Genomic DNA, 16,923 nt, shown 5'->3' with positions numbered 1-16,923 from the left:
CTCATAATCTCTCTGATTTCATGTTCCACCCCTCTGCCCTCAGCCACTGTGCAGCAGATATGCTGGCCTTGCTGTGAATATCCCAGACAAGATCCCACCACAGGACCTTTGCACTGGCTGTTGCCCCTGCCTGGAGATCCTTCCCCAGGTATCCCCCACCTAACTCCCTCCAGATCTTCTTCACTCAGTATCATCCCAACCACATTATGGCTTTTCAGCAGAAAAGCTGTGGCACTGTTGCCATTGGATGTTCTAAACAGTTTACTTTTTTAATTTCTTTTCCACCAGAATATAAACTCCACAAGGGCAGGTTTGGGGCTGAGTTCCCTGGTCCCCAGAACAGTGTCTGGTGTAGAGTAGATACTTAATAAACATTGGTTAGATGGATGCATGGATGTCTGATAAGCGGACATCCCTGGAAGCTGGGACCTGGGAGGCCTGGAAGGCAGAGCTGTGTGCAGAGCTATCCCTTGTTCCTGCCCGTTGCTGGGTCATGGAGCTCTTGGTCCATTGCTCTGGCTATTTTCCATGGAGGTTGCGCCTAGAGCCATTCTAAGCACTGTTCCTGCCTTCCCACACCTCATCTCCTGCTGGCCCTACAGCAGGTACTAGGATTTATGCTTGTTTTAGAGGAAGAGCTCCGAATAAACTGAGTCACCTGCTCCAACCCAGAACCTAAACCCAAGTCCGCTGGAGCCCCTTCCAGTCGCTGCCCCTCCCCCCACCCTGGGGCTCAGCCCACTCCTGCCAGCCTAGGGGCCAGGCTTCCCCAGTTTCAGGAGACTGACCCACCCGACATCCCTCCCAGAGAATAAACAGCCCCGCCGCCAGCCTTCCTCCCCCACTCTCCTCCCCCACCAGCCCCGGCAGCTTCCCAGACCCACCCTCTGGGGCGGGCCCATTCCAGGATCTGCAGGGAAACACCTCACCCTTCCTCTGGGCTGCCGCACTGCCAGAGCAGACGCCACCACCGCACATTGAGGGCAGCCCGAGTCTGCGCCGCCTGGGACAACCCCATCCGCGTTGGACTTTGGCCACCTCTTGTTGGCGCTATTTCATAGTTGTCATCTTAATCGTCCTGGTAGCCAAGTGTCCGGGTCTCCTGTGCTCTGGCCAAACACACCCTGACAGACTTCACCTGCAAGCCTCCCCAAGGTATTCCCTCTGCCTGGAACCTTCTCTGCATTCCTGACTCATTCTCGAAATCCAGGTCAAAGCTCAGATGCCACCTCCTCATGGAGGCCCGCCCTGACTGCACCCCCCCAAAGCGACCACACCTGCCTGCCCCCAGTCACTCCATCTCTTCACCTGTGTTCTAGGTCCTCCGTGGCACTTACCACAATCCAAATGTCTTCCTCATGTATGTGCCTCCCTGTTTACCTTCTGTCTCCCACCACACCCACGAAGGTGACAATAACACGGGGCAGGGCTTTTGTCCGTCCAGCACTCAGAAATGCTTGGCACAAAGTAGGTTCGTAAGTCTTTGCTACTGCATGACTTTGGGACTTTGCATATTGCCACTCTCAAGCTTAGTGTCATCCCTTGCCACATTGTCCTTGGGAAACTCCTATTCATCCTTCAGAACCCTGTCCAGTCACCACTTAACTGGACATCCAGTTAGACTCTTCTTGAGCGCAAAGAGCGGGGCACAGATTGGGTCTCAGGAACCATTCATTGAATGATTAAGTTCATTGACACACATGTTAATACACACATCTCTCGGAGACCCAGCCCCACCTTATTTATATTTGCCAAAAACCTGCCATACCTATTTCTTGTGACTATGCCCGCCCACTCCCGGGGTTCCATCCTAGGAGTTCATCAGCAAACCCGATGGCTGATGGGGAGTGGGGACAGGCATGTGTGTTGGGAGAGGAGGAAGAAGAAAGAGATGGGGTGGTTTTAGACATGACCCCAGGGGATCTCAGTGGATCAAGCCCCTGTGGGGAATTCTGTGTGCTGCCTCGGTGCCCCCAACCCAGATAATAAGCAATCCAGTCCCCAGTGACAAAGCTATCCCAGTTTAGGGACAGAAACAAACACACCCACAGAGTCCTAGAGCTCACTTAATGAAAGGCACTGACTGTGGGCAGACAAGGGGTTGGAAAGGGATCTCAGGTGGCTGTTCCCGTGGTGAGTCTCTAAGACCAGGGTTCGCTGCCTCTGCCCCGGACTCACTGAGTCAGACTGTGCTGGGCTAGGAGCTCCACTGGTATCTGGGAGCCACTCGCTATGGTTTGTGAAGAAAGGGAGGGCCACCTTTGTGGCCACAGAAGGAGGAAGGAGCCCTGGGCCCCGAATTAGGGTGGAGGCTCTGGTTTCGGTCTCACCGTCTCACCTGCTGCTTCAGCCTTCAGAGCACCTGGAGGCAGGGACTGGGGCACCTGTCTCTGACCTGCCCTTCTCCCTCAGACCCAGGAGTCCTGACCCCCAGCCCCTCCTCCCTCAGACCCAGGAGTCCTGACCCCCAGCTCCTCCTCCCTCAGACCCAGGAGTCCAGGCTCCCAGAACCTTCCTCCCTCAGACCCAGGAGTCCAAAACCTCCCAGTCCCCTCCTCCCTCAGACCCAGGATTCCAGACCCCCAGCCTCTCCTCCCTCAGACCCAGGAGTCTAGACCCCAGCCCCCTCCTCCCTCAGATCTGGGAGTCCTGGCCCCTGACTCCCATGGAATGCCTATTTGAGGATAGTTTTCTCCGTTTCCACATGAAGAAAGGGCCTGGTCTCTGGTCAGCTCTGCATTTTGTTCCCTAGCCCAGGGCTACGGTGACCTTGGGTTAGTGGCCTCTGCACTTTGAGCCTCTGTCTTCTGTGCCAGTGGGCACCCATCCCAGCCCTAGCTGCCTGTCAGAGTTAAGGGGTCTGCTCCTTTCTGCAGACCCCAACCCAGGCAGGGCCACGTGCAGAAAGTACTTGTGGCATGAACGTGACAGGAAGCCAGAATGACAGCTGTAGTAGACAGTGGAGCAGGACTCTGGGCCTCTCCCTGAAGCTCCCAGGAGAGCACACCCACATGGGCCAGCCGGCCCTCCCCTCCTGGGCTCAGGCAGTTCCAAGGCCTTCGACACTCCTCCCTCAACCTCCAGGCCACCTCCAGCTGCCAAACTCGTCCTTCAGGTTCAGCTCCGGCTGCCCCTCCTCCTCCAGGAAGCCTGCCCTGACCTCTTAACGGCCTCCTCTGGGCTTCCGCAGGGCCCTTTGCATCCTATCACAGCAGATCCAGAAAGAAAGGCCACTATCTCTGCCGTGGCGAATACTCAACCTAGCATCTCCTCTTTGGCTGGGACGGCGCCGAGAGCTGTCCGTGACCTCATTTAATCCTCCTAATGTTGCCATCCCACGTTCCAGTTGGGGGCCTGGGGCACAGAGAGGTTAAGCGATTTACCTAGGGTCACACAGCTAGAAAGGGCAGAGTCACGAGGTGGCCGCAGGACGCAGGGTCAGAGTTGCATGGCCTGGGTTCAAGCTTCCCCACCATGGACGAGCCGTGTGATTGCGACAAATTCCTCAATGTGTGTGTGTCTCTTCCTCACATGTAAAAGGGGGCTAATGAAACCCGTTTCACAGGATGTTGTGAGGATGAGACATACATACACGTACACACACACACACACACACACACACAGTGTGCTCAGAAGATGGAAGCACTCCTGCATAGGGATTAAGTCAGGACCTGAACCCACACCCACCTGGGCTCCCTGCCATCACCCTGCCCCACAGGATGGTCTCTCGTTACCTCTGTTCTTTCATCCCCACCAGCCCGGGACAAAGGGGTGCTTTCTCTGGTTTCAGGCCTCACTCTGCAGAGCCCATGGGCTCAACGCACCAAAGCAAACAGTGGAGCACAATGCATGCAAACGCAGATGTCTCTTCAGCCCTTACGGTGTGTGGCAAATAGAGCGCAGGGCCGAACACAGAGGAGTCTGTGTCCTCCTGAAGCTTAGGTTCTTTTTTTTTTTCCTGAAGCTTACATTCTAACAGGGGAAACATAAAATAACCGAAATGATCAGGTAACACAGTATGTTAAAAGGTGGGGAACGATTTGGCAAAAAATTAATTAGGGAGCAGGGAGAGACCACGAGGAACAGGAGGGTACGGGGGAATAAGCAGTACACGCAGAGGGCACAGCAAGTGCAAAGGCCCTGAGGCAGGGCCGGGCTCTCAGTGTTCAAGGAGCAGCAAGGACGCAGTGTGCTGGAAGGGAGGGATGGAGGCCCAGAGGAGGTCAGGCCTTGCAGAGAAATAGGGAGCCCCTAAGGGAACAGGAGCAGGGAGTGGTGTGAGCTGAGCTAGGTTTCTTCCGACTCCCTGCAATGACAGGAGACCGAGGGGAGGAAGGGAGCAGGGGCCAGCTGGGAGGCTCTCCAAATTCAGGTGTGAGTCTGGAGGACACCAGGATTGATCCCGAGGTGGGGATCCTTGATAAAGTGAAAGGCTAAAAGGGGTCATGCCCGCCCGTCCTGCTCTCCCAGCTCTGTTCTCACCCACTCCCTGCAAGTGTAACCTCAGGCCCATGCGGGACTCAGTTTCTTCATCTGTGAAGTGGAAACCCCCAACCTCACCTCACGAGATTTGGGGAAGAAACAGCATGGATAACATGGTCGGCAAGGACCGTGGCACCGAGGAAGTTCTGGAAAGCAGATTTCAAGCCTGAAGAGCTCGTCAGTGTTTGAGAAGTACTTGGAGCCAGGTGGGGTGCTGAGTATTAGTTGCCATGATTAGAGGGGTTCCTGGGTGGGGGGCTAGTTTCCAGAAGAAGAGGCAGGAACCATGGACAGGAGGTGCGCACCAGGCCGGGACAGACACCGGTCCCGGAGACAGAAAGGCAGCCCCGGGTTCAAATGCCACCCTCCCACACTGACAAACCCCTCTTGAACTGCAAACAGGTGCGACTCAAACATCTGACCTCCCAGAGGTATAAGGGCAAGTGGAAGAGGCTTTCTGAGACAGAGCTTCTGCGTCTCTGGCCGAGCGTGATGCCCAACAGCTTGCTGTCCTTGAGCTAGTGTTATGACAGAGACCGTCACAGCTCCTGGCTCCCCGCAGGCCGCTCCAGTCCCCCCCACCCCACCCCAACCCGGGTGTCTGTGCCAGCCCCGCCCAGGGGCCAGGGCGGTGGGGCTGTGCCCCGTGAGTGCGCTGGTATGCGGAGGCGGGCGGGCCCGGCGGGGAGCAGGAAGGACGGGGCAGGCATTTGGAACCCTGGAACAGCAGAGAGCAGGGCCTCTCCGGTGGCAGGTGAGGAGGGGGCCCCCGCCAGGAGGGGCTGGAGGTCGGGACTCCTGGGGAGCAGGAGCAGGGGGCTAGGACACCTGGATCCACATACCAGGAAGGCTGGCAGACCTAAACCCATGAGTCCTGAGGAGGTGAGGGCCGGGAGATGGATCGGACAGTTTGAGGTCACAGTGGCTGAGAAACTGGCTAAATGGCTCTCTGAAGGGACTTGGAGACAAGACGCTTTGGTTCTTAGGGTCCAGAAGTTCTGAGCTGGAACTCCTGGGCCCCTGAGATTAGGCTAGAGACAGGATCCCTGGAAAGAGGAAGCAAAATGGGATACACATAGATTAGGGAGCCAAATGCATGGATCCCTGAGAGATTTGGGGGGCAGAGTACAAAGTGTGGAGGAGGAAGGGCTGGGGGCCTGGACTCCTGGGTCTGAGGGAGGAGGGGATGGTGGTTCTAGACTCCCAGGTCTGAGGGAGGAGGGACTGGGGGTTCTGGACTCCCAGGTCTGAGGGAGGGGAAACTGGGGGTTCAGGACTCCTATGTCTGAGGGAGGAGGGCCTGGGGGAAAAAATCCTTGGTACAGTTGGCCAGGTCAGGCCCTCAGTCTCTGCTGGTTCCCAGGGCACCTCTAGGTGGCAGGAGCTTCCCATTCTCACCATGAGCACCTCCAAAGGGTAAGTGGTCCCACCCCTGGGCTACCCAGCCCCTTCTGCCACCCTCTTCCCCGCACCCCCAGGGGGCATTCGCAGCATTCCCGGTGTGGACACTGAGAAGGAAGCCTGTACTCCCTCTTCCCTGCCCAACTAACACTCAGCAGGGGGGGACCCTGGCCACGGAGCCTGAGTCTGAGTCTGAGCTCCTCTGGGAAACAGAGCTTGACAGGATAATGAAGGTACAAGATTAGCAGACTCTGACCAAGAGCAGGTGCTCCGCTCCTGGGAGCCACTGTTGCCGTGGTTAGCTTGCTGTTAAATATTGATGCTTTGCAGACAAATCTGGGCGTTGTTGTTTTCATTGTTTTTTTTTTTAAAGACTTATTAATTTCATGGGGCACCTGGGTGGCTCAGTGGGTTAAGCCTCTGCATTCGGCTCAGGTCATGACCTCAGGGTCCTGGGATCAGCCCGCATCAGGTTCTCTGCTCAGCAGGGAGCCTGCTTCCCCTTCTCTCTCTGCCTGCTTCTCTGCTTACTTGTGATCTCTCTCTCTCTCTCTCTGTCAAATAAACAAATAAAATCTTAACCCAAAAAAAATTTTTAAAAAATTTAAAAGACTTATTAATTTCAGAGAGAAATAGCATGGGGGAAGGGGCAGAAGAGAGAGTGTCTTCAGCAGACTCCACACTGAGCGGGGAGCCCCATGTGGGGCTCGATCTCATAACCCTGAGATCATGACTGGTGCCAAAACCAAAAGTCCAACGCTTAACCACCCAGGAGCCCCTGGGCTGTTTCTAATAAAATTCAAGTCTTCTGGAGTGAACAGCGAAAAGAACAAAGAGAGGACCATGGGAATAGCTGTATGGGAGATATAAGGTAGTGAGTTCTCCAGCACAGAGGTAATCAAATTGTGCAGAGAACTGACTGGTAGGAGCAGGATAGGGAGCAGAGGTTTGACTGAAAGTGTGTGTTTTCCGTCCCTCATCCCTGATCCCACCCGAGCTCTGAATCTCTGTCATATCTGTGGAATTCTTCTTGGAGAAGGTGACCTAGAAGGGCAGGCCAGAGCAGGAGACAGAGAAGTATTCGGCTGGGAAGAGCCAGGCCCATGGGAATAGGAGGGGAAGATAAGTATCTGTCTACCCCAAATGTTAATGCTGTTGTAAACCCCCCCCTTTATTGAGCACCCGCTGTTTGCTACCCTTTGTACCATGGCACTGAAAGTTAAGTTATTGAGGCTTTGAACCCTCTCAACTTTCCGTGTGTCCACCAAGCGCTCTACCAGACGGCGGCTAACAGATTACTAACCCCTATCTCACAGAAAGGGAAACTGAGGCAGGAGAGATTAGGTCTCCTGTCCAGGGTCTTATGGCAAGGCAGTCTGGACAGGGGAGCCCAAGCCAGTTCTTTGCGACAGCTGAGACCATTCTCTCCACCACCACCTGCTACCACACTGCCTTACTTGTGTGACCGGCCAGCTCTGGCCCTGCCCTCCCCTGCTCAGAACACTCCAAGGTTGCCCACTGCCTTCACAGTGAAGTCTTTGCTGCTCTGCTTGGCATTCAAAACCCCCATGCTCTCCCAATTCCCATGGCCCTTCTCACTCTTTTTTTCCTTAACCAGCCCAGAAGCTGCCCCCAAACCAAGTGCCAAGTCAATCTATGGTGAGTTTGGGAACAAGAAACCCCCAGGCTGAAAGCAGGTCTGAGGGAGGAGGGGCTGGGGGCCTGGACTGCTGGGTCTGAGGGAGGAGGCACTGAGTTTTCTGGGTTCATTCTCCTCTCCCCCACAGAGCAGAGGAAGCGGTACTCCACTGTGGTTATGGCTGACGTTTCCCAGTATCTAGTCAATGTGAGTTTGGGGTCTGCGTTGCCCCAGGGAGGCTTGTGGGAGCAAAGGCAGGCAGGCCTGGGAAGATGATAGTGTTGAAAGCAGAAGGAAACCGGGAAACTGAGTTTGCTCATTTGCAAGATGGGCTGTTCCTGCCCCCCGCCTCAGAAGTGGGCGTTTGTCAGAGGAAGTCCCTTCCACTTGAGTCTATGCTGGACAGTCAGGCCATGGGGACAAACATTAGGTACACCTGTGTGAGGACGGCTCAGACCAAGTGTGCCCGGTGCTCTAACGGAGGCAGAGGAGCTTAGAGGGGACTGGACAGAACCAGTGCCTTCAAGGAGCCTCCAGTGTTCGGGGAAGCTGGACTCAGGTGCTGGTGGCTCAGATGAAAGCAAAACTCAGGGCCCTGGGAGGGGCCCCATTGGTGGAGCCCGAGATCGGGAAGGCTTTCAGGAATGGTGTTTAGTCTCCGGTGGAAAGGTTGATATGAGCCCCCCACCCCGGGGTCCTCCTGGGACTCCCTGCTTTCTCCGCGACGTGCCAGCACCTGGTGACGTTCTGCCTGGGTGAGGAGGATGGCGTGCACACCGTGGAGGACGCCTCGCGGAAGCTGGCCGTCATGGACAGCCAGGGCCGCATCTGGGCCCAAGAGATGCTGCTGCGTGTGTCTCCGGACCATGTCACACTGCTTGACCCCATCTCCAAGGTGCCAGGGGACACGTGTGTAGCAGAAGCGGCTGGCGGGAGTGGGGGTAGGCCCAGAGACTTGACCCCAGGAACTTCTGAGTGAATCCTGTCCCTTGCATATCCTTTCTCTGGGAACTTTGGGAGAGATCTCCGCTCCTTTTTCAAGCATCCTTAGTTCCTCTATTAAACTGGGGCGCTATCTGGAAACCCCCAGTACAGCGGGGCCACCGTCCGGAACCCCCAACCACGAGCGGCTGCCTGGGCAGTGTCTCTGTACCCGCGGGCACTGCTGTCCCCATTGAGTCCCCGCAGCTCTGGGCCTCAGTTTGCCCGCCGTGTCCTGGCCCGCAGGAGGAGCTGGAGTTGTACCCGCTGGGTGCCATCGTGCGCTGCGACGCGGTGCTGCCGCCCGGCCGGAGCCGCTCGCTGCTGCTGCTCGTGTGCCAGGAGCCCGAGCGCACACACCCCGACGTGCACTTCTTCCAGGGCCTGCGTCTCGGGGTGAGCCCGCCAGGTCGGGAGAAGCCAGGCCACTGGGACGGGGCAGGGACCCTGTGGATTCCGAGAGCCGGGCTGGTGCGCAGGTGGGGTGGGGACTGGGGCGGGGCCAGTTGAGGGGGCGGGGCCTGGAAAGTTCTGGGAGGGAGGGGGTTTTGAGGACAGCTGGACCGGTTCGCGATAGAACGTGACGAAATGGAACCGAGCATCCGGGACAGAGCACGACAGCACGTGGGGGAGAGGGTCAGGGAGCGGCGGGACCTGGAGGCGGGTATGGTCTAGGGCCGAGGCAACACCGGAACCGGCCTCTGGGCCTGACGAGAGGCCTAGGGCCGAGGCAGAGGTGCAGTGCGGGCTAGTGTTCAGGGCGTGGGCGTGTGTGGGGCGCCGCATGGGACAGCTGACTGGAGGGGGTCTGGCGCCCAGCCAGGGATCCCATCCTCGGGGCCGATGCCGGGGTACGCGGTACGCGGTAGGCGGGGTGGGGACCTGGCCTGACAGCACCATTGGCAGGCGGAGCTGATCCGCGAGGACATCCAGGGGGCTCTGCACGACTACCGGTCGGGCCGCGGGGAGCGCAGGCCGGCGGCGCTCAGGTGAGGGTGCTGGGCTGGAAGCTGGGGGAGAAGAGGAGGACGGTAGGATCTCTGGGAGGCCAGCTTCCCCAACCCCCGCCTCGGTTTTCTCCCTTCCTCCTCCTCCCCCCTCCCCCCGCCGCCTCGGTCTCCCCCCTCCCCCACCACCGCCACGGTCTCTCCCCTCCCCCACCGCCGCCTCGGTCTCCCCCCTCCCCCCCCGCCTCGGTCTTCCCCTCCCCCGTCTCCCCCCACCTCCGCTGTCTCCCCCCTCTGACCCCCCTTGGCCTCCCCCCTTCGCTCTCTTCTCCCCTCCCCCCTCCCCGGTCTCCCCCTCCCCCCGGCCTTGGTCTCCCTCCGACAAATGAGCAGATCCCCGTAGCCTGGCACAGCACGAGTTTTGGAGTCAAAGCCTGGTTCGAGTTCCCCCGTAGCATCCAGACAAGTGTACCCGCTCTCCAAAACGACTTATTCTAATTTTGGTCCTCGGTTTCTCCTCCCTCGGGCTTCAGTTTCTCTCCAGAGGGGCGTTCCCCTTCCCCTTACCTCCGATTTCTCCCTGTCCCAGGTTTGGCTCAGCTGACCATAGTGTCTCAGTTTTAGGCCCAACTTCGTCCGCTGCCCTATCCCCCCAACGGACCCAGGCTGCTTCCCCTTGTCCCTCCGCAGGGCCACGCAAGAGGAGCTGCAGCGCCGCCCCTCGCCAGTGGCCGAGACCCCTCCCCTGCAGCGCCGCCCATCGGTCCGAGCGGTCATTAGCACGGTGAGCGCCGGCCGGGGGCACTCCCAGGCGGAACCCATCCCCGAAGCGGAAGAGTCGCAGAGGCCGGGCCTGGCCGGGACCGCGGGCAGCCCTGACCCGGCCTCCCCGGATCTGGGCCCCCGCGGTCCGGAGCTGGCCAGTCTGCAGGCGGAGCGGGACGTGGTGAGTGGGGTGGGCCTGGGCCTGGAGGCGGGACCCGCTGTGGGGAGTGAGTCCCAGCTCCTAGGAGTGGGGCTTTGCTGGGGGGCGGTGGGCGTGTCAGACTCCTCGGGGAGTGGCCGACGGCGACTGGAATATGGGGATAGGGCTTGGCAGCAGAGGGCGTGACCTGGCCCGGGAGGGTGTCCAGGCTCTGGACCTGAGAGCTTTGGGGTGATGAGCGGCCAGGACTCCACATCCCTGAGTCCCCGGCTCTCTCCCCCAGGACATCCTGAACCATGTGTTCGACGACGTGGAGAGTTTTGTGTCGAGGCTGCAGAAATCTGCGGAGGCAGCCCGTGTGTTGGAGCACCGAGAGCGCGGCCGCAGGACCCGGCGCCGGGAGGCTGGGGGTGAGAGGCGCTCCCAAGCGGGATCCTGAGCCTCCAGTCACTCCCAAACCTCTTCCCTCGCCCTAGGGTCTCCCCACACACCCCCTGGCCAGGGGTGACTCCCCTTGCCTGGGGATCTCTCAGGGTGCTGTCTCTTTGTCCCTGCACCTGCCTCCCCTCCCCACAGAGGGTCTCCTGACACTTCGGGCTAAGCCCCCCTCCGAGGCCGAGTACACCGACGTGCTTCAGAAAATCAAGTACGCCTTCAGCCTGCTGGTGAGAACGCGTGAACCCCGGCCGTCGCAGGGCAGGGGTATGGCGAACCCACCGGCGCGAGCGCTAACCTGGCACCTCCCGTCCCGCAGGCCCGGTTGCGCGGCAACATCGCCAACCCCTCGTCCCCAGAGCTGCTGCACTTCCTGTTCGGGCCGCTGCAACTGGTGAGAGCCGCGGCCCTGCGGGCCCCCTGCAGTGGAAAGAAGGGGCGCGACTTTGGGTGGGGGTGGGGGTGAAGTGGGTCGCTCACTCCTGCACCCCGGGCAGGTTGTGGACACATCGGGTGGCCCTCGATTCGCAAGTGAAGTGCGGCGGCCGCACCTGACGTCCGAGGCGGTGGCACTGCTGCGCGACCACCTCACCCCACGTGAGAATGCGCTCTGGACATCGCTTGGGGACTCGTGGACCCGCCCGGGGTGAGGCGGGGGTGGGGGGCTGGAAGGCGGGGAAGGGTTGCCGCGGGGCTCGCGGGGCTCGGCTGGCAAGACAGAGGCTGCTGCAGAAGCTGGGACAAATGGCGGGAGCCCACGGGGTGGGAGGGGCAGACATTCGTGCGGGGCAGGGGTCGCAGCTTGAACCCCAGCTCCAATCGCAACAGGAAAGGCGGGCCTCCGCGGAGAGTTGTGGGACCTGTAGATTTGAGAAAGGGGTGCCGTCTGCGCTGGGAGGCAGCGAGTCTGGGGGGGAGGGGTGAGAGCAGAACCGGACTGAGGGGAGGGGGTGGGATGGGTGCAGAATCGGGGAGATTCAGAGGCCCCCGCAGCATTTGAGCGAAATCGGTGTATTTACTAGCACAGTCGATGGGGGTGCGGGGGGTGGTTGAAGCTCAAGTGTGGGGCCGTGAGGTTGGAGGAGCGGCGCTTACACCCGGGGTGCAGGCTGGGGAAAACCTGAGGTTAATCATAGGGCTCGGGCCCAGACTAGGTCCCTGAGCCCTCAGCCCCATGGCCGCAGGTTGGAGCTGCCCCCAGAGGAGGGATCCCCATACAGCCCTGAGTTCTCCAGTGGCTGGGAGCCCCCAGCCACCGACCCGCAGGGCCGAGCCTGGGAAGACCCTGTGGAGAAACAGCTGCAGCACGAACGGCAGCGCCAGCAGGTAAGGCTCCCTGGAGAGCCACGCACTCCCCCAGGGGCGCAATGGGGCTGGGTGCCTTAGTCTGGCCCTGCCTGAGCTGCCACTCTCCTCTCCTCTCTCCTGCAGCAAAGTGTGCCCCAGGTCGCTGTCAATGGGTGAGTGTCCCACTCCCCCCAAGGAGAAACAGGTGGGGTCAAGGAGGGGTGCATCCTGGGGGTTCCAGGCACTAACTCCACTCCTTTTTTGTCTTTCCTTCCGTCTCTCTGGCTTGTCACAGGTGGGTGAGGTGGTAAGGAGGGAGGGCCAGGGCTGGGAGAGGGGGGAGAAGGGAGGGAGGGGGCAGGGCCCAGACTAAGGGGTCCAAGGGAGGAGGGCCCAGTTTGCAGGTCTGAGGGAGGAGGGGGCTAGGAGTGGGTCAAGTCTGAGAGGCTGGGAGATGGCAGTTTGGTTTCCCAGGGCCAGGGAAGCTCCCTGTCTGGGCCTCTAAGAAGAGCACCCCAGGTGTCAGAGGGAAGAGACTGGGGGTTTGGGCATTTGAGTTTTGAAGAAGAGCTCAAGTCTGGTGCATGGGACCTTGGAGATTCAGAGAAGACCTGGGCCTTCAAGAGTCATGGGGCACGTTTCTGGGGAAGTTAGGAAGTGGTAGTATTTCTGGGCCCCTGAAAGAGGCAGCCACGGGGAGGCCAGACCCACACTTTCCCAAGGCCTGTGGAAAGCAGTTGTCTCCATTCCTACAGGGTGTCAGGCAGCGGTTAGAAAGTGGGGGAAATTAAGATCTGAGAGCTGGACTCCAAATCTCTGGGAAAGGAAAGAGCTGGGGGTCTGAGTCCCTGACTCCAAAAAGCAGTGGGGGCACAGAAGGGGCATGGAGAAGCCAGGACTCTAGGGCCCTTGAGCAAGTTGAGGATGGATGCGAGGGAAGCTTCGTGGGATGAGACGACGACCAAGCAGCGGAGCTGCAAGAGCGGAAGGGGGGTCTGGCGGGGGCCTGGCAGGGTCTCAGCAAGGACAGCGCGCTGGGAGCTGCCAGCCCCACAGGGGGCGCCGGCCCTGAAGACCCCCCCTCTCCTTTGCACAGGTAGGCCTGATCCGGGCTGGGGTCCCTCTTCCTGGGGGATCAGAGCCAACATCATGTCCCGCCCCCGCCGGCTGCCTGGTCTCGCAGAACTTCACCCATTCCCTGTGCTTCTGAATCTTGGGCTTGACACCTCCAGCTTTTTTTTTTTTTTTAAGATTTTATTTATTTATTTGACAGAGACCGCACAAGCAGGAAGAGTGATAGGGAGAGGGAGAATCGGGCTCCTTGCTCAGCAGGGAGCCCCATGCGGATCTGGATCCTAGGACCCTGGGACCATGACCTAAACTGAACAGACACTTAGCTGACTGAGCCACCCAGACGCCCCACATCCCCAGCTTTTGACTTCCCTTCTCTGAGTTTCCAGTTCAGAGAAACCGAGAATAATAATCCCTTCTTGGAGGAGTTAGAAATCTAGGAGATACTATAGGGAAGCCGGTCAGAGCTGCCCTGGTAGCTCAGGCTCACCCCCAGTGGCCCGCACCGTGTGGCCAGAATTACTCAGGACACGGACTCTGGGGCTAGCCTGCCTGGGTCTCCCTCAGTCTGGCCAATGCCTCTTTCTTGCTCTGTGACTTGACACCATCGTGCCTCTTTCTCTCGTTCTTCCACTTTCTCATCTGTAAAATAGAAAATAATAGGGTCGGGAGTGGAGGAGGAAAGTGTGGGAGTGGAGAAGGGAGTCCAAGGTCAGGGTTATAGCAGGGGCTGGGTCAAAAGCCAGATTAGCCAATACACGTGAAGTCTTTGACCAGGGCTGGCACCGAGTTTGTGCTGGAAGTCAACAAACAGGTAACCACTGTGTTGTAACTATGGGTCCTCCTAAGCCGGAACCCAGTACACAGGAGGTGCTCAATAAACAGCAGCTGGGGAGCAAGTGATTTTCTCTGAGCCTTACTGTTCTCATCTGTCAGATGGAGGTGATGTTAGTACTCCTATCATGTGCTTTCAAGCTGGGAGCCAGGTACAGAAGGAGCAAAATGCATTCGAGATGTCGTTCTCATTTCAAGTCTTTATTAACAGTATTAACCTGGCCCCTGCCCTACCCCTGCTTGGCTCTAACCCCAGCTCACACCAGTACCCTACTGCCCAAGCAGCGGGGCCAGCTACCTCCTTATCCCCAACTCTCCTGCTCCACAGTCACCAAGACCCAGAGCCGGAGGCTGAGCCGCAGCCGGACGGGAAGTGGGTGCTGTGTAATTACGACTTCCAGGCCCGCAACAGCAGTGAGCTGTCGGTCAAGCAGCAGGATGTGCTGGAGGTGAGGGGGTGTAGGCCCCAGGGACTGCAGGGGCTCAGCCCTAGCTGCAGACCCAGGCTCTGAGCCCTCCTCTCCTACCTCCCTCAGGTCCTGGATGACAGGCGCAAGTGGTGGAAGGTTCGGGACCAGCAAGGGCAGGAAGGATACGTGCCCTATAATATCCTGACACCCCACCTGCGACCCCGGGGAAGTTGCAGCCACAGCCCTTCCGGCAGCCTGGTGAGCCAGGGCAGACTCCTAGGGCTTAAGGGAAGGAGGGATGTGAGGATCAGGTGCTAAGGGCACAGGGGGCGGGGGGGGGTGTAGTGCTCAGAAATTGACCTCTGGAAGGTGGAGGGGCTGGGACTCAGTGCTCTGACCCCCCTCTCTAGGCGGCTAGCACTCCCCATCATGCACCAGCGCCGGCCTCAGCTCCTACCTCGTCTCGGCCCCATTGGGACAGTTGTGATAACCTCAACCTGGACCCCAGAGAGAAGGGTGAGTGGTGGGGGCACCCCTTCCAGGAATCCGTCCTTGTCCTCGCTTTCGGGTGCAGGGAGCCAAGGCTCAAAAAGAGGAACCAGACTCCCAACCCATCCTGAGGATGGTGGAGATCTGGGCCCCTCAGGCCCCGGGACCCTTCATCCTGAATCCACGCTCCCTCCCGGTTTTCTGCCTGCAGAGAGATTCTCCCAGATGCTGTGTGTCAACGAGGAGCTGCAGGCACGCCTGGCCCAGGGCCGCTCCGGCCCCAGCCGCGCAGCCCCGGGTCCCCGCGCCCTGGAGCCCCAGCTCAGCCCGCACTCCGACACCGCCGAGGTCCGCGCCTGGCTGCAGACCAAGGGATTTAGCGCCCAGTGAGTGCCTGCCGCCAGCTGGGGACCCTGAGATGGGGTGTGTCTGGGTGCCCTACTGGCCCAGGTTTGCATGGGTGTGGCCAGGGAGCTCCGGCCTCCGTGGAAAGCCGGGCGCACGCTGCCACCGCAGGACGGGGCGGGGGAGGGAAGCTGGCGCAAGAACGCCGTTGTGATTGGACAGCTGCTAGGCAGCAGGGACGTGATTGGGGGGCTGAGGGGCTGAAGCGGGGATGGACGGGGGCTGACCGCTCTTCCTCGGCTCTGCTCAGGACCGTGGAGGCGCTGGGCGTGCTGACAGGCGCGCAGCTCTTCACGCTGCAGAAGGAGGAGCTGCGGGCCGTGAGCCCAGAGGAGGGAGCCCGTGTGTACAGCCAGGTCACCGTGCAGCGCGCGCTGCTGGAGGTGAGCCGTTGCTGTCCCTGGCCGGGGCCTGGGTGGGCGCCCAGGGCTCTGAGGCCAGGCTTCTGCTTTCCACCCCGCCCTCCAGGACAAAGAGGAAGTATCAGAGCTGGAGGCGGTAATGGAGAAGCAGAAGAAGAAGGTGGAAGGCGACCTGGAAACAGAGGTTATCTGACCACACCCAGTGGCTCTGCTCGAAGTTTCGAGGCAGCCCCGTGGGAGAACGGACTCTGCAGACTACCCCCACCCACAGAAGATGACCCCTGGCAAAGGCTCCAGACCTGTTCCGCCTCTGGTCTTCCCTCAACCCCGTGGAGTCTCCCGAGTGAGGGGACTGGCCAGGAGCGGGGTGGGTGGGGGCACACTCGGGTGCCCTGCCCACTGTGAGACGCCACCCAGACCATAAACAGCCTCCTCTTCCCAGGCATTGTCAACTGTTTCCCTTCTCTAGGCGGCCACCAGGGGGTCCAGCAACCTGCCCTTCAGCCCAGGTCCGGGTCCCTACCTTTTCTGGTTTCTTTCTCAGGCTTCCTCTTCCCCTGCTGGCCAGTTCTCTAGTCCAGAGAGAGCTTTGAACACCCAGTCTCCTTCCCTGGCTCCCCAAGGCCACCTTAGCCCAGCGCCTCACGTTTAAGGCCTTGAGAGGTTTGGTCCCTACCCTACCTCATCCCCTCCCCCTGCCTCCTGCACTCTGGCCCTTCCCTCCTCAAACACCCCCAGGACCCCTCAGCCACTGGGCTCTGGCGTGCTCTCGGCTGCCTGGTGAGCAGCTCATCAGCCTCCCTGCTGCAGCTCAAACACCCACTTCAGAGAAGCCTGTCCTCTCCCAGTGCCCTCTCCCCTCCATCCCCACCAACTGCTGAGGGCCCCGCCACAAAGGAGGCCTGACTTTTGCATGTGCCACAGGCTTCCTGGCCACTGTTCTCCTGTAAGGGGACAACTGTCAGGGACAGCCAGCTCCTTTTCCCATGGTCCAGACCGTGAGCACCGCTGGTTTAGGACAGGTTTTCCCTCATTCAGACTGGATGCCCCTCTAGCTTTAGGAAGATGGCCCTTTCCTCCTCGACCTGTGATCACTTCTGTGTCCCCAAGATGCCCACTGCCAAGCCTCCCCTCCCCCCAACCTAGTTCCTGCGAGCTTCTACCTAAGACCCCCAGGCTGCCCTCCAAGATCAGATGAGCTCAGACCCAGCCCTGGGCACGCAGGAGTTCTGATTCTGTTCCCCTCTGCCCCCAC

General features: G+C 59.6%; 1 protein-coding gene across 2 annotated transcripts; it reads left to right on the top strand.

The window, feature by feature from the left end:
* The first annotated feature begins 5,132 nt into the window (after window positions 1-5,132).
* On the top strand, window positions 5,133-16,111 carry EPS8L1 (EPS8 like 1). 2 transcript variants are annotated; one of them, XM_013048137.2, is made up of 21 exons: window positions 5,133-5,236; window positions 5,846-5,898; window positions 7,502-7,542; window positions 7,671-7,729; window positions 8,256-8,417; window positions 8,750-8,899; window positions 9,410-9,492; window positions 10,141-10,396; window positions 10,659-10,785; window positions 10,952-11,040; window positions 11,130-11,204; window positions 11,308-11,456; window positions 11,995-12,136; window positions 12,242-12,270; window positions 12,393-12,404; window positions 14,331-14,451; window positions 14,539-14,670; window positions 14,823-14,928; window positions 15,113-15,287; window positions 15,557-15,689; window positions 15,775-16,111. In XM_013048137.2, the coding sequence occupies exons 2-21, from the start codon at window positions 5,882-5,884 to the stop codon at window positions 15,859-15,861; spliced, it is 2,145 nt and encodes a 714-aa protein (XP_012903591.1). In that variant the 5' UTR covers window positions 5,133-5,236; window positions 5,846-5,881; the 3' UTR covers window positions 15,862-16,111. The 2 variants fall into 2 exon arrangements, with proteins under 2 accessions (XP_012903591.1, XP_012903592.1); XM_013048138.2 differs by lacking the exon at window positions 12,393-12,404.
* Window positions 16,112-16,923: the final 812 nt, after the last annotated feature.

This window comes from Mustela putorius, unplaced genomic scaffold (genome assembly GCF_011764305.1).
Source record: "Mustela putorius furo isolate JIRA1106 unplaced genomic scaffold, ASM1176430v1.1 tig00000196_pilon_pilon_pilon, whole genome shotgun sequence".
Lineage (NCBI taxonomy): Eukaryota > Metazoa > Chordata > Mammalia > Carnivora > Mustelidae > Mustela > Mustela putorius.
The sequence above is the reverse complement of the archived record's forward strand: the minus strand, read 5'-3'. Positions and strand labels throughout refer to the sequence as shown.